This window comes from Pseudonaja textilis, chromosome 1, assembly GCF_049901715.1.
Source record: "Pseudonaja textilis isolate UNSWEBS1 chromosome 1, rPseTex1.2, whole genome shotgun sequence".
Lineage (NCBI taxonomy): Eukaryota > Metazoa > Chordata > Lepidosauria > Squamata > Elapidae > Pseudonaja > Pseudonaja textilis.
In genome coordinates, this window is record NC_141990.1 from 279,353 (window position 1) to 296,607 (window position 17,255).

Here is a 17,255-nt window from a genome sequence, read left to right on the forward strand (position 1 = left end):
CATTCTTGGCAGGACTAGACTTCCTGTCTCAGGAACTTCTCTGGAGTTTTTTTCCCCTCCTTTGCTGGTACTTTGCTTGTGTGGAGGGACCATTCAAAGTTACAATGGCACTGAAAAAAGTGACTTATGACCGTTTTTCATACTTACGACTGTTGCAGAATCCCCACAGTCACGAGAGGCCAGGCGAGGAGATGCGTGCCTCAATGTGAGTGAAATTGAGTTGGCCATGACCAGCCAATAATATGACCGCCAAGCCATGCCCACCACCTAAGCCACGCCCACAGAACTGGTTGTTAAAAAATTTGAATCCCACCGCTGCTTCTCTTCTGGATTAGTTTCCATCCATTGCCCCTCGTCCTGCCCTCAGGGGCTTTGGAGAATAGATGCACCCTTCCTCCTCTTTGGGGCAGCCGCTCAGATATTGGAAGATCGCTATCATGTCACCCCTTGTCCTACTTTTCATCAAACTAGACCTAGCCAATTCCTGCAATCCTTCTTCATATGTTTTAATTTCTATGCCTTCCATCATCTTAGTTTCTCTTCCTTGCTCTTTTTTCTGGCCTCTTTCTTGCAATCAACCGAGGCCCACAGGAAGAACTGCAGAAGTGACCCAGAGACTGGCAGGCACAGCAAAGGAGAAGCCCCCGACCCCCCATGTCCATCCTTGCAAACCAAAAGGCCTGAGGCCCAGGCTGCACGATTAGCCCTGTTTGAGTGGCAGCAAGCAGGGGGAGGAGGCATCCCTGCGTGAGAGACACGCCCTCGGGCACACAGCCTCCAGCCCCCCGCCCCCCCTGCTGCTCTGGGCCCAGGGAGCCTGGTCTCTGGGGAAGCCGGCAGTGCTGCACCGAAAACAAGGGCAGAGGCTCTGTGGGTGGCCAGCCCTGGGGCCTGGTGGGGAAGCAGAGCCTCTCCTGGCAGGGGGGCAGCGAGAGAGTGTGGGGGCCCTGCTCTCTGCCCCCCTTTGCACAGGGCTTGGGTCGGGAACCAGCCTCCCGGCCCACTTTCTCTCCTTCCAAGGGGAGGTTTATTTAGCCCGGGCTTGAAATCTCTGAGCTTTGCCTGGATAGGAAGAGCCTTCAGGCACCCGTGGGACCCTTCTAGCCCCCCTAGCCTTCTCTCCCTCCAGGGGAGCCTCTTCCCTGCACCCCGGGTGGGGTGGGGGGCTGGCCGCATCTCCTGGCCCCACCAGGCCTCTTTCCTCTTCCCCTCCAGCCAACCTGGTTCTCTCACTGGGCCGCCTCCGCTTCCAGGCCCTTCTCCTCGGCTGCAGAGGCCAGGCTGTCCGCCCGGTTCGGAGCGTCATTTGCAGCAGCTCCAGCCGGTCGGTCCGGCGCCTTTCCCGCCCTCCCCCCGCAACCTCTTTGCACCCGGCCGTCCAGCCTGGGATCGGCTCGTTCGGCTTCTCTCGGGGGCCGTTCCCCGCCTCCCAAGGCCGCGGGGCTGCTCCGAGGAGGGGTGCCGAGCGATGGTGCCCGGGGTTCTCCAGCGCCCCTTCCCCCACCCCCGGCCCAGGGAGAGGCCGGCGCTCCAGCCCAGCTCCGCCTCGGAGCACAGGAGCCGCGCCACCGCCGACCCCAGCCCGGGAAGGAGCTCACGACCAGCCCGGCGGACTAAACGGCCCCCGGGACACACGGAGGGCACCTCCCGCCCGTTGTCCGCTTGCCACCGGGCAGCAGAGCAGCGGCTTCCGCAGCCGCCAGCCCCGCTTTCGGCCGCGTTCCCGCGGAGGGAGGCCCGAGTCCGGGGCCGAGCCGGACAGCGCTGGCGGCTTCCGACTCTAAGAAGCGTCCCTGCGCCCGCCTCGGCCAGGCCGCCCAGGAAGGCGGGGCAGGCGGCGAAGCGGCTCTGCTCGGGTCCGGCGGGAGCAGAGCAACTTTGACCTTGAACCACCTTCCCTCTCCGGGAGCGCCGCCGCCGCCGCTTCCCCGCCCGCCTCTCACCGCGGCGAGATCGCTCGGAAGCGGCGCCCCCCAAGCGGCGCCTCGGCCCAGCCGACCCCCTCGCCGACCCCGCGGACAGAAGGGGCGCCCGGCGGCTGCCCCGGCCAGTCGGTCTGGGCTAAGGGGACGAGCGACTCGGGGCTCCGAACCCTGCTTGGACCCGGGTGCAAGTGGGCACCCAACAAATAGCGGCGCTTGCACGGGGGCGCGACTGCAACCCAGTTCAAAGGGGGCCAAACCCGAGATAAAAGCCACCCGTCCAAAAGTAACGCACAGCAGGCCGGGAGGGGGGGGTGTCGCGGCGCCCATCGCTCCCTGTTTACAAAACGCCCCCCAGACCGGAGCCCCTTTTGACGGAGCTGAATCGGCTGTGCGTTTGAGGGGGGAGGGGAAAGGTTCCCCGAACAGGACCCCCCTCTGCCCCCCCCCGCTGGGCCAAAGGGGCCGTGGAATCCTCCTCAGAGGCCCCGCCCTCTGCTCAGGGGGAGGCCAGCCTAGGCCAGGAGGGGTCCCTTCCTTCTCTCCCCACCCCCACCGTGGCCTTCACACATAACTGGTCCTCCCATCGGTGTGATACCGCCCCCTCCTCCTTCGGAAGACGATCTTCAGCTGGTTCCAAAGTCCCCTGAACCCCCAGAGCCTGTACGCCCTTTGACAACCCCCCCCCCCTTTGCCGATGCTCTTTGCCCTCCCGGCCATTCGAACCAAGGGCAGAATGAGCCTGAACTGAAGGTCCAGCCCTAAGCATGAACCTGGGGGGGTGGCTCTTGCCCTGCTGTGTCCAGCACAAGAGCCTCCACTCTCCAACTGGGCTGCGTCCACCCACCCCCCGCCTGCCTTTCCCACCTCCCTTCCGCCCCCCCAGGCTCCCACTTTACAGCTGGGACAAGCGCCCCTCCCGCTGCTCCACAGGAGAACCCCAGGATCTGGCCTCCCCCAAGCCTCCCCCAACCTTTAAGGCCCTTCCTTCGGCTCTCGTGCCCGGCCCGCCCGGCACTGGGGCTTCTTTGGGGTGGGGGCGTAGAGCAGAGCGGATCTGGCTTGACGACCAGAAGCCAGATCCACGGGGGGGGGTTGGACACACGCAGCCCAGGGTCCTCTCCTGATTGTTTTTCTCAACCCTTCCCTCTTATATTCTGCTTTTGCCTCCTAATCTAAATATTTATTCCCTAACCCTTTTCCCACAAAGCTCCAGGCGGCCTGTGATTTATTGTGGCTTTGTCTGCAGAGACGCTTCCTCCTCCTCGCTGTGTTTCAGCTCCAGGGTTTTCTTCTCGCGCAGTTCCCCCAAATGTTGCCACGAAATGGGTTGGACCCCTCTGCCCCACCTCTCACGCCTCACCCACCGTAGCAGGCACAGGGGGGCAGGAATTCGGGTGGGGGGGAGGGGGAGGCAGCCCCCCAGGCAGCCCCAACCCAGCCCTTTCCCTGAGCAGCTGGGATGTGGGGCTGGGGGGCTGGCACCCAGGAGGGAGGCCTCCAGCCTAGCAGCCCCTGGATCCACCTGGGGGCTTTTGTCCAGGGTTTTTTAAAACCACGAAATCGCTGGGCAAGTCCACCTAGGGGCCCCCAGGACACCCAGCTGCCCCGCAGGGCACCCTCTCCTTGTCAGGGGCCCCCCATTAGGCAGCTAGGGCCCCTCTGGATCTTTTGGGCCAAACCATCCCAGGCTTGGGGGGGGGGGCTGGCTTTCAGCCTCCCATCAGCCGCACCCTTTTCCCGCCCCGGTTCTGGGACATCCGTCCAGGGACCGAGCCCGCCTGGGTCAGTCACTGGGGCGCGGTGGAAGCCGTGAGCAGCTTCGTTTCTATTGCTATTATTAGTACTGTTCTCATCGCTCAAGTTCTCCGAGGCTTGAGGGAACCGGCAGGGCAGCCCCAAGACTTTCCGAAGAGCCTCGCTCGCCGCCCTCCTGCCCAGGCCCGGGGGGGGGCATTCCCTGGGGGGAGAGGGGGTGCCCGGAAACTTCGCCCTACCTGCCTTCCCTCCTCGCCCTCGCTTCTCTTCGGCCCTTCCGGCGGCGGCGGCTGCTGCTGCTTCGGCCGGCCGAAGCTCTGAGCGCCTGAAGAGAGGAGACCGGCCGGGCGGCTGCTCCCGAGCCCTCCGGCCGGTTGTGGCGACGAGAAAAGCCGAGGCGACCCTCCACGGCCCCCGGGGATGCCTTTCGGTCCCCCCACGGCCGCAGCCCGAATGCCCCGCGCGATTCTCCGTCCGCCCCGCCGCCTTTTCTTCAGACGCACAAAGAGTCGCGGCGCTCGCGCACATCCACGCCGGCCCCGTTTCACCGCCCGCCCCAAAGCCCAGGAGAGTCCCGGAGCGCAGGAAGCCCTCGCCCGCCGCCCGCCCCGCCGGCCCCTCCGCTAGCCCTCCCGGCCCGCGCCTGGCCTCCGAGAAGGACCCCCCACCCCCCGGGATCCGGTCTGGGGCTGCCCTCCCGACGAGCAGCGGCTCGAGCGGCTGCCGGGATCGCGGGCGGGCGTCGCCCTCGGCCCACTCCCGCCGGAGAAGCTGGGTCCGATCCCCCGGGCCCCCAGCAGCTGCCCCGCTCAGGGCCCCGGGAGCAGGCAACGGGCCGAGCAGGAGGAAGCGCGCGGGAGGAGGACTCTCCGCCGCTGCCACCCCCGCCCGCCCGCGCCCCGCAGCACCCGCGCAAGTCGCGCCGCGGCAGGGAAGCGCCGGCCGGCAGTTCTAATTCCGCGCTCCGGACTCTGAAGGCTGGACCGGCCGCCCCTCCCCCCACCGGGAGCGACTGCAGTTCCGCTCCGGCCCCCAGTGCAGGAGGCGCCGCTCCGCCCGACCCCCGGGAATTGCCTCACGTGCCCCGCCGCTTTCCGTGGGGCGGCAGGACGGAGGCCGGGGCCTTCCTCCCGAGGCCGCCGCCGCCGCCGCCGCCGGAGCCGAGGCTCAGGGCCCTGGAAGACGCGGGCGCCCCGGCACCGCCAGGAAAACAGGCCGCGGCGCCCGCCAGCCCCCGCCAGGCCCGGAAAGTTTCCCGGGCCGGTATCGCCCGCCGCCCCCGCGCCGGCAGCCCCTCGCGAAGTTTGCCAGCCGCGGGCGGCCAGCCCGGCGCCCCCTCCCGGACGCGGCTCGGCGGGCTCACCTTCGCGCAGCATCTTGGAGGCGCCGCGGCCGGTCCCGGCGCAGTGCTCAGAGCAGGGGCGGCGGCGGCGGCGGCGGGGGGCTGCTGCTAATCCGGCCGCGGGTCGGCGGAGCTCCGGGCAGCGGCATTGCGCGGCGGCGGCGGCTTCTTCCCGGCTCCACTTCGCTCAGCGCCGGGCTGCTGGCTGCCGGCTTCGCTCGGCGGCGCTTTTAGGGGGAATCCGCCCCCTCGGGCGGCTGGCGCTGCCTCCCGGCTGCCTCCTCGGCGAAGGGCGTCTTCCCGCGCCCCGGCCCTCGCCTCGCCTCTCCCCGCAGCAGCAGCAGCGGCAGCGGCGGCGGTGGCGGTGGCGGCGGCGGCTGGGCAGGGCTGGGCTGGGCTGGGCAGGGCTGGGCTGAGCTCGGCCTCCCCTCCCTCGCAACAGCAGCGCGCCGCCTCCGCCGCTTCGCCTCCGCCTCCTCGCCCGCCTCCCCTGCTGCCCATCGAAAATTTATGAAAGTCTTTCGGCGCGAGCCGCGCGGCGCCCCTCCCGCCCCGGAGCTCCCGCGGGCCGAGCCCGGCGCACGAGCGGCCTTGGCGGGGCGGCCGCTCCGGACGCGGCGCTGCCGGCCAGGGGTCGGCGGCGCCGGCGGCGGCGGTTGACCCGGCTGCCTGCCAGGGAGCGCCGTCCGTGGGAAGGCGGGAGGGGGCGAGGGGCTCCCGCCTTTCCCTTGGAGAATATTGGGGTGGGTGCGGGACGAGAACGGCGAGGCGAGGCGAGAGCTTTGATTGACAGCCCCGGTCGGCATGGCAACGCGGCGGCGAGACCCTCTCCCTTCTTATTGCTATGGAAACCAACCTGAGCCGTCGGACCGCTCCCTCCGCCACACCTTTCGCCGCGGCCGTCACGCGGCCGCCTCGCGCGCTGCCATTGGGGGTGGGGGCAGGTCAGGGGCAGGAGGGGCGCCCCATTTCTCGGGGGTCTCTGGCTGCCCCCTCTCTCATCCTGACCTCCGCTATGGAGACCCCAGGTCCAGCTTGCCCCCGGGGCTGTTGGAAGTGACCCGGTGCCTCTTGGTGATGGGCGTTCGGGTGCCCTAACAGCCCGTGAGCTTTAAGCCCAGCACACCCCTGCCAAGGCCGGGGTCCCAAGGGGACGTGGGATCCTTGCTCCAGTTGATCAAAGTGTTGATTCGTTCTGGCCTGGGGCCTTGCCTCTCCCCCTCCCCCCACTCCCTGCAACTTCCGGCCTGGGGGCTCCATCTCCAGTGTCTGAAGTTCCACAGGCCGCCTGGTGCAGCAGGACCATCTCGGGAGGTTCTAGGCAAGGCCCGCTTCTCCTCTAGCCCCCATCCGGGGTGCACCACCAGCCTGGGCAGCAGTGGGGTGGGGGCTGTAAGCACCAGTCTCCTCCCTTTCCCACCTGCAGCCCCTCCCCAGGTCTTCCAGCCTTTGCACCCCTCATCTCCAGCCTTGCAATGTTCAGGCTGGGAAGTGGGGGGGCGCCTGGCTTGGGAAGAGAATTCAAGTGGGGAAGGGAACGAACGCAAGGCCTCCCTCCCAAACCCTTCCTGCTTGGGGAGTCCCCCGCCCCCCCACAGCTTGGGCTGGGCCTGTCAAGGGACACCGCACCTGGGCCCTGGGAGGGAGGGAGTCAACCAGGGACACTCCCCCCCCCCGCCCTCCACCTGAATGGGAAAAAGCAGGAAGGGGACCTTCCTGGCTGCATTCACAGGACCCCGCCCAGCTCCCCTCCCCCCCCCCGGGAGGCTGCTTTGGGGGCTTGGCTGGCTCCCTTTCTCCCCTCCAGATTGAGAGGTCCAGAGACCCCCCACAAGGTGTTGAGGTTCCATGGGCCCCCAACTCGGATCCCTTCAGGAACTGAGGAAGGTGAGAATGCAGCCAGGATTCACCCCAAGAGCTCCCTTGCCCCTTGGGGTGGCGGTGGGGAAGGAACGGGGGTTTCATCCTCCAGCGGCTTTGGGGAGCAGGGAGGGCAGCGCTGAGCAGGCCTTAGAAGCCCAGAATCCCCTCCCAACAGGGCCAGGCAGCCCCTTGGCCAGCTGGATGCTGTGGCCTGCGTGGGGTGGGCCACGCCACCTGCCACGTAGAGGGCCCCAGCACTTAGCAGCACCAGGAAGGGCAGAGCCCTTTCGAAGGGCCTTTTCTCTCCAAAGCCCCCCTCCTGCTCCGGGGTTGAAGCTTCCCGCCAGGAAGCAGCGGAAAGACCGAGGACTCCCTGGTCCAAGCAGGCTGAGGCCGCCTGAAGGGGGCAGCCCCCGGGCAGGAACCATTTGGGAGATTTTTTTTGCATGCGGGGTGGGGGGACGACGACGCACAGACTGTGTACCTCCACTTTCTTGCTGTGACCCCCTGGGGCCTGGCAGAGGGTCTGGACTGGACAGGCCACAACTGACCAGAGACTGGAATGGCCGGACTGGTCCCGGGGAGGGCTGTGACCTTGACCCTTGGGACTTCCTTGCTGCACTTGGCTGGTGGCTGTTTAACCTCCCTCTGGGTAAGGGGGAGGCCGGCTTCCCAGAGAGCCGTCCAGGCCCCCGTCTTTCCTCAAGGGGTTTGGGGGTGCTTCGTCTCTCCCCTTGCCTTTTCTACCCCAAAGCTTCTGCCCAACGGGAGGGCCCCGTCTTCCCTGGGGGCCCAGCTCCAAAAGTTTAGCCAAGGAAATCAGAGGGCCACCCCAGGCCGTATCGGGGGGCCCAGGGACCTGGCCGGCCTTGGCCTGCTGCCCCCTTTTCCCCGGCCAAGGCAGAAGGAGGGCCTTTGGAGAGGACGCGGCTGGATGGCTGCCCCCTTCCTCCCTCCCCCACAGCTTCTGTGGGTACATGACGAATGAGCCCTTCTGTTGTGCGTTGCGGTTGGGGCCAGCAGATTGCAACGCAGAGCACAGGCTGTGTTGTTTTTGTGTTGCTCTCCTTGGAGGAAGGAGGCTGTTCTGGCCCTCTCCCCACTGACCAAGGCCGCCCAGGGAGGCCAGGCCAGAGCGGCTCTTTCGGGGGAGGAGGCAGGCATGGGGGGGGCACACTCAGCAGACCTGGGGGTTCAGTGGGCCCAGCCAATGCTGGATTCTTCACCCAGGAGACCCTCCTCTCTTGCGGTGGAGACCCCCGTGCCACCGGGCCTGCTGGGGAAAGGGTCCTTTGGCCCCAGACTAAGCCATGGGCTTCATGGGCCAGCAGGAAGCCCCGGGTTCAACCCCTGCCATGTCGGTGGTCTTGGCTGGGGGTGGGGGATCAGGCAGTGGTGGGGGTTCCTTGGCCAGGGTCAAATAAGGTAGCCCACATGGCTCCCTCTCTCCCCGTCCCCCAGACTCCTCCAGGAGGGGGAGGACAGCCGTGGTGAGTGGGAGCGGCAAGCAGAGCCAAACCCACGGACTGGCCGGCCCCCAGAGAGGTGCGGTGAATTACTCAAGCGCTGAGTAAGAGGAGCAGGGAGGCGGCCGAGCAGCTGTCACTCAGCCGGGGACGGGGAGAGGGGTCTGGTTAGCCTGTGACTGGAGGCAGGCCCACAGGGAGGGGGTCTTAGGAGGTGCAGGGAGCACGGCCTGAAGCCCCCCCAAGGGGGCAGGGGGCACAAAGAGGCTGCGCTCTGGCAGGCAGGCAGGCCCAGGGTGGGTGGGGGAAACCACTGGGCAGCCCTATTTCAGGGGGCCAAGGCCAAGGGGGAGATGTATGGAGGCTGCCCCCTTTGGGTGGGGGTGGGGTGGGGTAGGCAGGTGAATTGTCCAAAGGACAGAACAGCTTTTAACAAGGAAGAGAAAGAGAGAGAGAGGAAGGGACGGAAAGATCACCCTTCTGCCGTCCAAGTTCTACCTGGATAAACAGGTGAGGTAAATCTCCTGAACTACAGGCTGGCTCTGAGGAGACTGGGGGCGCGGCACCTGGGGTGGAGGGAGGGGCCTTGTATCTCCTCTCTCCCCCACCCCCACCCCCTGCATGAAGGGAGCAGCAGCCATCAGCTGTGGGGGCTCTGCTTATTCCTGGGGCTCCTACAGAAATCCTGGGCGCCCTTTGCTCTTCCCGGCCCCAATTCTGCTCCCCTCTCGGCCTCCAGAGGGTCAGGAGCGAATGCTTTCTCCGGCTGGGAGGACCCCTCTCCTCCTCCTCCTCCTCCTCCTCCTGCGGACGTCCCAGGCTTGCCACGCTGTATTGGCAATTGGATTCCCCCTGGCAGCCCTTGGCGGGTGCCCTGGCTCCCAGTCTCCTATTGGCAGGGCGGGAGCAGGTGGCTCCAGGGTAGCCAAGCAGGAGGGCTGGGAAAGGCAGCCAGGTCAGGGGTGTCCTCAAGCCCTCCTGCGGCACCTAAAGGGCCTTTGGCCTGACAGGAAACACCCGGGAATTCTGGGGTTTTGCTCAGCCTGCCTGATCTGCAATCTCCCAGCTTCACCCCAGGGGAGATTTCTGAGCCCTCAGGATGTGAAATGCAGTGCCAGCGAATGTGCCTCACCTCCCCAGCACAAAAAGTCAGATCCCCCCCCCCCCAAAAAAAAAATTATTGCTAACTTTATATGCCATCCAGGTGCCCAGCTGCCAACTGCATGGCGCAGGGCCCGATTAACGGAGGGACCCCTGTGTCCCATGGAGTCTGCCTGCGGGCTGAAGCTGAGAGGGCCGATCCCCTTAAACAGCTGGAAGCGCCCCTGTCCTGTCACTGCCCTCTGGAACGAGGCTCCCCGAGGACTCCAGACGGCTCCCATCCAGTGGCCCTCTGGAGGGCCCGGAAGGCCTGGCTCTCCTCCCAGGTTTGGGGGCAGGGGGGCTGACACCTTTGTAAAGGGTGCGCTGGTGCATGTCATTGAATACAAGTGTCTTTTCCAGAAGACTCTGAGGCAGTTACAAAACGCATAAAAAAGTAAACAATTCAATCCACCAGGATAGCCAGACCGGAGAAGGCACAGACTGTATATTTAGTGGGAAAACCAGTACAACAGGGGCTCCACCAATGAAGCCCCCCACCCCGATTTTAACCCCCAGCCCCGGAACACAGCCAGGTCTTCAAGGCTTCCCCAAATCCCAAGCAATTGGACGCTGCCTGAATCTGGGGTGGCGGTGGAGGGGGCTGGGGTGGGGAGGAAGGCTGTTTTGGCTGGATTTACCATTTTTGTTCTCTATTTTTTCAAATTTGTTCCCTTCTTGAGCTTGTTTTTCATTTCTTCCCGAACACATATTGTATTTTAGTCCGTAATGAGCTGCCCAGAGTTGGCCTGGAATTGGGAAGCACCCAAATCAAATCAGTTACATAAAACCTAACCAATCCAAGAGCAAAATAACCCCCCCGCCCCCCAGGCATCGTCTCCAGAGGGAGGCCCAGCCCGGCTGTGTTTGGGCAGAGCTCTGCCAGGACCCCCAGGAGAGGTTTCTCCGCTCCCAGCCAAGACCCAGCTAGGTTCACACCTGCTCAGGTGGTGGAGAGGAGCGAAGAAGCCAGGCCGTTTCCTAGCCAGACCTCAGGGACCCTCGGGGGTGGTGGTGGCTTGGACTAGAGGACCTCGAAGGTCCCTTCCAACCTAGGATTCCAGAAGTTCCGATGTCCAGAGGAAGAACTGCAGACGGGGAGGGGGTCTGCTTCTCGGGAAAGAGGGTCTCGCACGGGGGGTCCACGGGTGGGGGGTGAAGGGGCTGGCGCGCAGATCCCCTCCAGCCTTCGGGATCCCCAGCGCAGGGGCGCTTCTCCGCGGAAGGAGCCGGCCCAGAAGACCCCCGCCCCCGTGGGCAGCCCCCGGGGCGAGGCCGGCCGGCCGCGGGGTCCCCAGGCTCCCCTCCCCAAAGCCGGGCGCCGGGGCGAGGGAGGAAGCGCCGCCAAAGCCCCGGGGCCAGCCGCCCAACTTCACCCTCCGTGGAGGGGCCGGGGGTCGGGGTGATGGGAGCTGTAGTCCCCCAGCCGCGGAGGGGGCGCTCGGGGGGGCGGCGACCCCCGGCCCTTCCCCCTCCGGCGGCCGCGAGGGCGCTCTGCGCGCGCCCAGGAGCCCTCGGCCTCCGCCCATCGGCGGCTCGGTGCTCCTCCGGCCGGCCTGGCTCTTCCCGCTCGCCGGATGGGCGCTCGGCTGGCGCTGCCTCGGCGGCTCCACGTGGGCGCGGCGGCGGCGGCGGCGGCCATGGCGGCGGCGGAGCAGGAGGCGGGCGGCGGGGGCGGCGGCCCCCCGGCCCTGGCGGCAGGTGAGCGGGCGGGGGGCTCCGCGGCCGGAAGGGGCGAGCAGGGCCCCCCGGGGGGGCTGGGCCGGGGGGGCCTCCGCCTCTCTTCCCCCGGGTGGTCGGAGGTTTGGGGGCGGTGGTCGCGGGCGAGGCCGCGGGGGCTCCCTTTGGCAGAGAGAGACGCCACGGGCTTTATCCCCCCGCCCCCCCCAAAGGAAGCCCAAGAATAACAGGGTGGGAAGGGACCTTGGAGGTCGTCTAGTCCAGCCTCCTGCTCGAGTAGGAAGACCCTATTCCAGGGCGTCCAATCCGGGAACTTCGAGGCCCCTGGACTTCAACTCCCAGGATTCCCCAGCCGGCCAAGTTAACAGATAACAGATGATCAGGGTTGGAAGGGACCCTGGAGGTCGTCTAGTCCAACCCCCTGCCCAAGCGGGAGACCCTACACCATTTCTGACAGATGGCCGTCCAATCTCTTCTTGAAAGCCTCCAGTGATGAAGCTCCCAGGATTTCTGAAGGCAACTTCTGTTCCATTGGTCACCCAGATTCCTAGCCTGTATTCTTAGCGTGGCCTCCTCCTCTTATTCAGACATCCAGGCCCCAAACCAGCATTGTTTGTAAACCACCCTGAGTCACCGAGAGGAGGGGGCAGCGCATAAATCCTAATTAGTTCCTGCAAGAGCACCAGAACCCTATGGGTGGCTTCTCTTTCCAAGGTCAAGGCCTCCTTCCCCACTCCCGTGGGACGTCCCACCGTTCAAGCTTGTTCGTTTTATTTTGCCCTTTTATCTAAACTGGCCTAAGCTCCTCTTCCAGTCGGGATTCTGCAAATGGCTTCCCACTCATGGGTGGCAAAGGAATAATCCCCCCGGAAAGTTTGAGCTCCCTGTTGCTCTGCTGGGACCCTTCCCAAGTGCTTAGGACTGCGGGATGCATCGGCGGATTAGGCGGGCAGATCCCAGGAAGGGTCTCTGACACGGTGTATTTCTGCCACTTCTGAGGTGGTCCAGCTTCCAGTAGCCCTGCAGGCCCAAGCCCTGGTTGCTCAGCAGTGGGACCCGTGGCCCACTTGTTGACGGACGCCCCAGTTCCCCAACACCTGACATGGGCCTTGTTAACCCGGGCGACGGCCGAGCCAGTATAGGCTTCGTTCGGTTGTGTTTCAACGTGATTCATGGCCTGGGTTGTTTGTTGGGTGCCCTCAGTCCTCCTGCTCCTCGGCCGAGATCTCTCTGACAGGGTTGGACCCGCTGGCAGTTTGCTCTCAGCTTCATGGGAGCAGTTAAGCCCCCCCACCCCATGAAGGCGGCACCCCTTATTATTAAATTCCAAATAATTAGAATGGACAATTCCCCACCCACCTTCCGCCTGCCATCACCTTATGGAATCCAGTTTCTCTACCCAGGGAGTCCTCGACTTACGACCACAACTGAGTTCAGCATTTCCATTGCAAAGCCAGACAGCGGTGAAGGGACTTTTGCCCCGTGTTACAACCATTCTTGCCACAGTTGCGATGTGAATCCCTGCAGTTGTCCAATTAGTAACGTGGTTGTTAAGTGAATCTGGCTTCCCCGCTGACTTGGCTTGTCAGAAGGTCGCAAAAGGGGGTTGCATTTACCCCAGGACACTGCAGCCGTCATAAATGTGAGTCGGTTGCCAAGCCTCTGAAGTTTGATGGTGTGACCAGGGGGTCGTAAGGGTGAATAATGGCCATAAGGAGTCACTTTTGTCAGTGCCGTTGTAACTTTGAACTGTAGTGAGACCTGTACAAGCAGCCCTTGACTTACGACTGATCGCTTAGCGACTGAAGTTACAGTGGACTCCAGAGTTTGGGGGCCACATTCTGGGCCCTTTGCAGCTGTGGCCGGTTGCAGACCACAATCCACTCCCCGTCTTTTGCTGGTTTCAGTGGCTTCACTTAATGGCAGTAAAGGTTGGTTGACAACCGGAGGGCTTTGCTAATAACTCCTGCAAAAATGTTGTAACATTTGATTGGCTGCTCGATGTTTAATGACCAGCACGTAATTCCTGACTCAAATTGCAGGTAATCCTCGACTTACAACAGTTCATTTAGTGGCCGTTCAAAGTGACTGAAAAAAGTGGCTTGTGACCCTATTTTCATACTTACAGCCTTTGTAGCACCCCCCACGGTCACGTGGTCCAAATTCAGGCCCTTGGCCACTGATTCAGGTGCTTGACTTGTACTTCCAATGGCCGCAGTGTCCCAGGGCCACGCGATCCCCTTTTGTGACAAGCAAAGTCGGAGGCTTTCGGGCAGAGGCCCCGGCCGCTCCGTCCCCTTGTGCGGTTTTCCTTTCCCCGGCTAATTCCCGCCCTTGGCCCCCTCGCCCCTTCTCGTTCCCAGAGGGAATGGCGGTTCCCACGGCTGGGCCAGGGGGGTGAACGGGCCCCGCCCTGCCCCCCCGCAGCTTTGCCCGGGCAGCTTTCTCGGAGTTTGGGTTCGCCATTCTCTCCCTGTCGGTCGTCCGCCAGTCTCTGCTTGCCCTGTTCCTCTGGAGCATTTTGCCACACAGCGCACCCCCCCATTTCTTCTCTCCCCCCCCCCCCTCCCTCCCCCGGAGACCCTTCTGTCCCAACTGGCATCCTCCCTCAGGCTGCTGCGTGGCTGACTCACAGAACGCCGACGCCCCGTTCCAAGGAGGAAGGGGCTGGGGGCGCCGCTTGGAAGACCCAGGCCCACTGGCCCTCCTGGCACCGTAGGTGGCGGTGCCAACATCCCTCTTGAAATGGGTTTCATCTGCCTTTCTCTCCCCTTGGACCCCCGCCCCCCCGATCCTCCCTGCTGCCCTCTGGACGGAGGGGAAAGCAGCCCTGGGAGGACGAGGGCATCGCCCTTTGTGGGGGGGAGACCCTCTGCTGCCTTCCGCTTCGGCCCTGGGCACCCTCCGCTTCCTCTGCCGCAGGGAGGAGCCCAGCCCGGAGGCCCCTTCCAGGCCACGCCATTCCCCGCGTTGCCCGAGCGATTGGCCTCCCCCAGTCGGGAGCCAGCTGGGTGGGAGCGGCCTTCGTGCTCTCTGAGCCCCACCAAGGACCCCTCGTTTCGACCCTGAGCCACAAGGGACAGAGGCTCTCCGATTCTGCTCTGGCCTGGCGCCTCGCCCGCCACACGCCCGTCATGGGCTCCCCATCACTGGGCTAGGAGGCCTGCAGTGGCCGTAGCCCTTGGGACTTATAGACCGCTTGACGGTGCTTCGCGGCCTCTCTGAGCCCTTCACACCGCCAGCCTCTTGCCCCCAACCATCGGGGTCCTCATCTTACCCACCTCAGAAGGTCAGAAGAGCTGAGCCAGCCTGGAGCCGGTCAGGATCGAACTCCAGGCCTTGGGCAGAGTTGGGCTGAGATGGGAAGCCCCCCTCCCCCTCCTGTAATCCGGCCTTGTGGGGGGGGGGAGCACAGAGGCCTTGGCAGGGGCAGCTGCCTCAGGGAGCCTTGGTGGCCTCCAGCCGGATGGCTTTATAAGTTACCGGCACCCGGAGGCAGCCGGGGAAGGGTGGGCTTGCCCGCCCCCCCCCGTGCCCTGCGGGGCGTCCAGAGGCATCGGGTTCACCGGCCTGAGCAGCATCGCTGCTCTTGGGGCTGAGTGTCAAAACCTAATGGCCAGGAGGGGCCTCCGGCCGTCTGCCCTGGCCTCTCTCCGTGCCAAGGAATGAAGGGGGAGGGAGGGAGGCAGGCGGGTGGGTGGGCTCGGGTTCCCCCTCCCGTGGCCCCTGGCCTCACTTCTGCCCCTCCCCCGCAGCCAGGCGAGCCCCCGCCGAGTGGCCCATCACGTCCCCCAGGAGATCCTCTCTGATCCGGAGCTGCAGGACGCCGTGGGACGCCTCCCTCGCAACTACAACTTTGAGGTCTACAAAACGGTGTGGAGGATCCGTCAGGCCCAGGCCAGGAGGGGTGAGTGCCTCAGGGTGGGGAGGGCATCTGGGAGACCCCCCAGGCCCGCTTTCCTTTGCCCACAAGGGGTGGGGGCTGAGGGCCACCGTATCCCTCCGTGGCCTGCCTCTGCTCCGTGGAGGGCTGCTTTTGTGGGGGGAGTGGCCGCCCCCCCAGAGGTGCGGACAAGCCCCTGGAGCCAGGTGCGGCAGCTCCGACTGCTGCCCCACGTGCCAAGGAGAGCTGGCTGCAGAGCCCTTGCCCAGGCAGTCCCCGCCACGTATGGTGCCACGGGGCTTCATGAGGTGGGCAGCGGGAGAGGCCTGCGGGAGATGGCGACGCCAGGCGGGCGGGCTCCCTGCCTCTGGGTGCCCATCGGGGGACTGGCAGGGCAGCAGCTTTGCCCTCTTCCTGACCTCTCCGCCGTCCAGAAAGGACCAGAGGCCGGAGTGGTCAGCGGGATTCGGGCTGTGCCAGGGATCTGGGCACGCCTGGCAGAGCTTCTCTGGCCTGCCTGCTGCATCCTGCCTGGGGCAGAGCCGGACGTCATCCTGTCGCCCAGCTTCGCTCCCCTGCGGCCAGTTCACCCTGGAGATCCCTCCAGAACTAGCCCCCCCCCCCTTTGGCTGCAGCCTCTCCTGCCCCACACCTGACGCTCTCGGTGGGACTGCGGCACCCAGAATCCCCAGCCAGGGAGGGTCCCCCTTCATTCGCCACGTAGGAGGAGTTCAGCTTCTGCCAACTTCCAGAGGCCCCTCTTGGCCGAAGTGGGAGGGGGGGGACTTGCTTGGAGTCCCCCGGGTGGGGTGGAGCCCTGCTGGGGGAAAGGGGGCCCCAACTCCTGGGGGAGCAGCTGCTCCGAGACCCCGATGAGCCTCCTCTGTCCCCCCCTCCCTTCCAGTCGCCCTGCAGATGCCGGAGGGGCTCCTGATGTTTGCTTGCACCCTGGCTGACATCGTGGAGAGGTGAGATGCGGGGGGATCGTGGGGGCTTCTTTGGGGGTCCTCCCTCCCCAGCCTCCTGGCTTATGGGTTGCAATGCAGCCCTTCAGCTCTGCCTGCTCAGGGCTGACCGAGGGGGGCGCTGGAGGGGGCTTCCTCTGGAGCCAGCTGCCCAGCAAGGGGTCCCTTTCATGCCCTGACTTCAAAGGGGGCTGATTATCCGGATCCTTTTATCAGAAGCGAAGCCGCAGCAGCAGCAGCCCAGGGCTCCTCAGCCCCCTCCCCCACTCCCAGCGGAGCCTCGGCCCTTCTGCCCCCCTTCCTGGCCTTTGCTTTCTCGGGGGCTCACGGGGCGCCGGCCTTTCTCTCTTGGGGGGCCAAAAGGCCTGGGGAGGAGGTTTCTTTTTCTCAACCTGGAATTGGCTGGGTTGCTGGGGAGCAAACCGTCGTCCCCTCCCCCGGCTGGGACGCGGCCCTTCCCTTCCCTCGGACCAGGGGTGCCTGATACCTGCGGACTTCCACTCCCGGGACTGCCCTGCCAGCCAGGCTTGGGGGCCACCGAGGACCCCACCGCCCTCCTTCCCGTCCCCCCCACCCCAGTGTGCCTTCTCCCAGCCGCCGCTCCAGGGCTGCCCAGGGGGTCATGGGGACGTTTGGGGGGGGGGAGGCTGAGCCGGGGGACGGGGGGGTGCATCCTGCCTCTTCCCCCTGCAGGTTCACTGGGGCAGAAGCCGTGGTGATGGGCGACGTGACCTACGGGGCCTGCTGCGTGGACGACTTCACCGCACGCGCCTTGGGGGCGGACTTCCTCGTCCACTACGGCCACAGCTGCCTGAGTACGTAGGTGGAGCTCGGTGGCTCCTCCGAGAGAGGGGGGGGAGGGGAGAAGCAGCCGCCCTTGCCCACAGCCTACCTGGAAAGGTGCCAAGCCATCCCTGCCTGGCCGTGGGCAAAGGGCGGTGGGCTCCCTCCAGGGCCCCCTCCCCTTCTGGGCTCTCTGGCTGGCTCTCCCGCTGGGGGGAGAGGGAAAGGTTTCCGGTACCCAGGGGGCAGAGTGGGCGCTTGGGGGGCAGGGAGGGGCCGGATCCCAGCTGAGGGAGCCAGGAAGGCTCCGGGCCCCTTCCGAAGGGCTCCTCTTGGCCGGGCACCAGAATGGCCCCTGGGAGGCCGCCTGCCTGCCTGCCTGCCTGCCTGGCCCTAGCCATGGGAAGGGGGCCGAGGACCGCATCCTCCCAGAGCCTTCGCATGTCTGGCGCT

The 17,255-nt window shown here is 65.4% G+C and overlaps 2 protein-coding genes across 2 annotated transcripts in view; one reads left to right on the top strand and one right to left on the bottom strand.

Moving 5' to 3' along the window:
* Positions 1–5,367, bottom strand: part of RTN4RL1 (reticulon 4 receptor like 1) — a 32,328-nt gene extending 26,961 nt beyond the window's left edge. Inside the window, exon 1 of the mRNA XM_087924019.1 lies at positions 5,044–5,367. Coding sequence (XP_087780145.1) covers positions 5,044–5,056 — 13 coding nt within the window. The 5' untranslated portion in view covers positions 5,057–5,367. The remainder of the gene's footprint in view (positions 1–5,043) is intronic.
* A 459-nt stretch (positions 5,368–5,826) lies between these two features.
* The window catches only part of DPH1 (diphthamide biosynthesis 1), a 31,781-nt gene continuing 20,352 nt past the window's right edge, over positions 5,827–17,255 (top strand). The window contains exons 1-8 of the mRNA XM_087922325.1: positions 5,827–6,086; positions 6,830–6,909; positions 8,347–8,455; positions 9,556–9,778; positions 10,678–11,192; positions 14,927–15,078; positions 15,959–16,022; positions 16,713–16,834. Of these exons, the coding sequence (XP_087778451.1) occupies positions 5,827–6,086; positions 6,830–6,909; positions 8,347–8,455; positions 9,556–9,778; positions 10,678–11,192; positions 14,927–15,078; positions 15,959–16,022; positions 16,713–16,834 (1,525 nt within the window). The remainder of the gene's footprint in view (positions 6,087–6,829; positions 6,910–8,346; positions 8,456–9,555; positions 9,779–10,677; positions 11,193–14,926; positions 15,079–15,958; positions 16,023–16,712; positions 16,835–17,255) is intronic.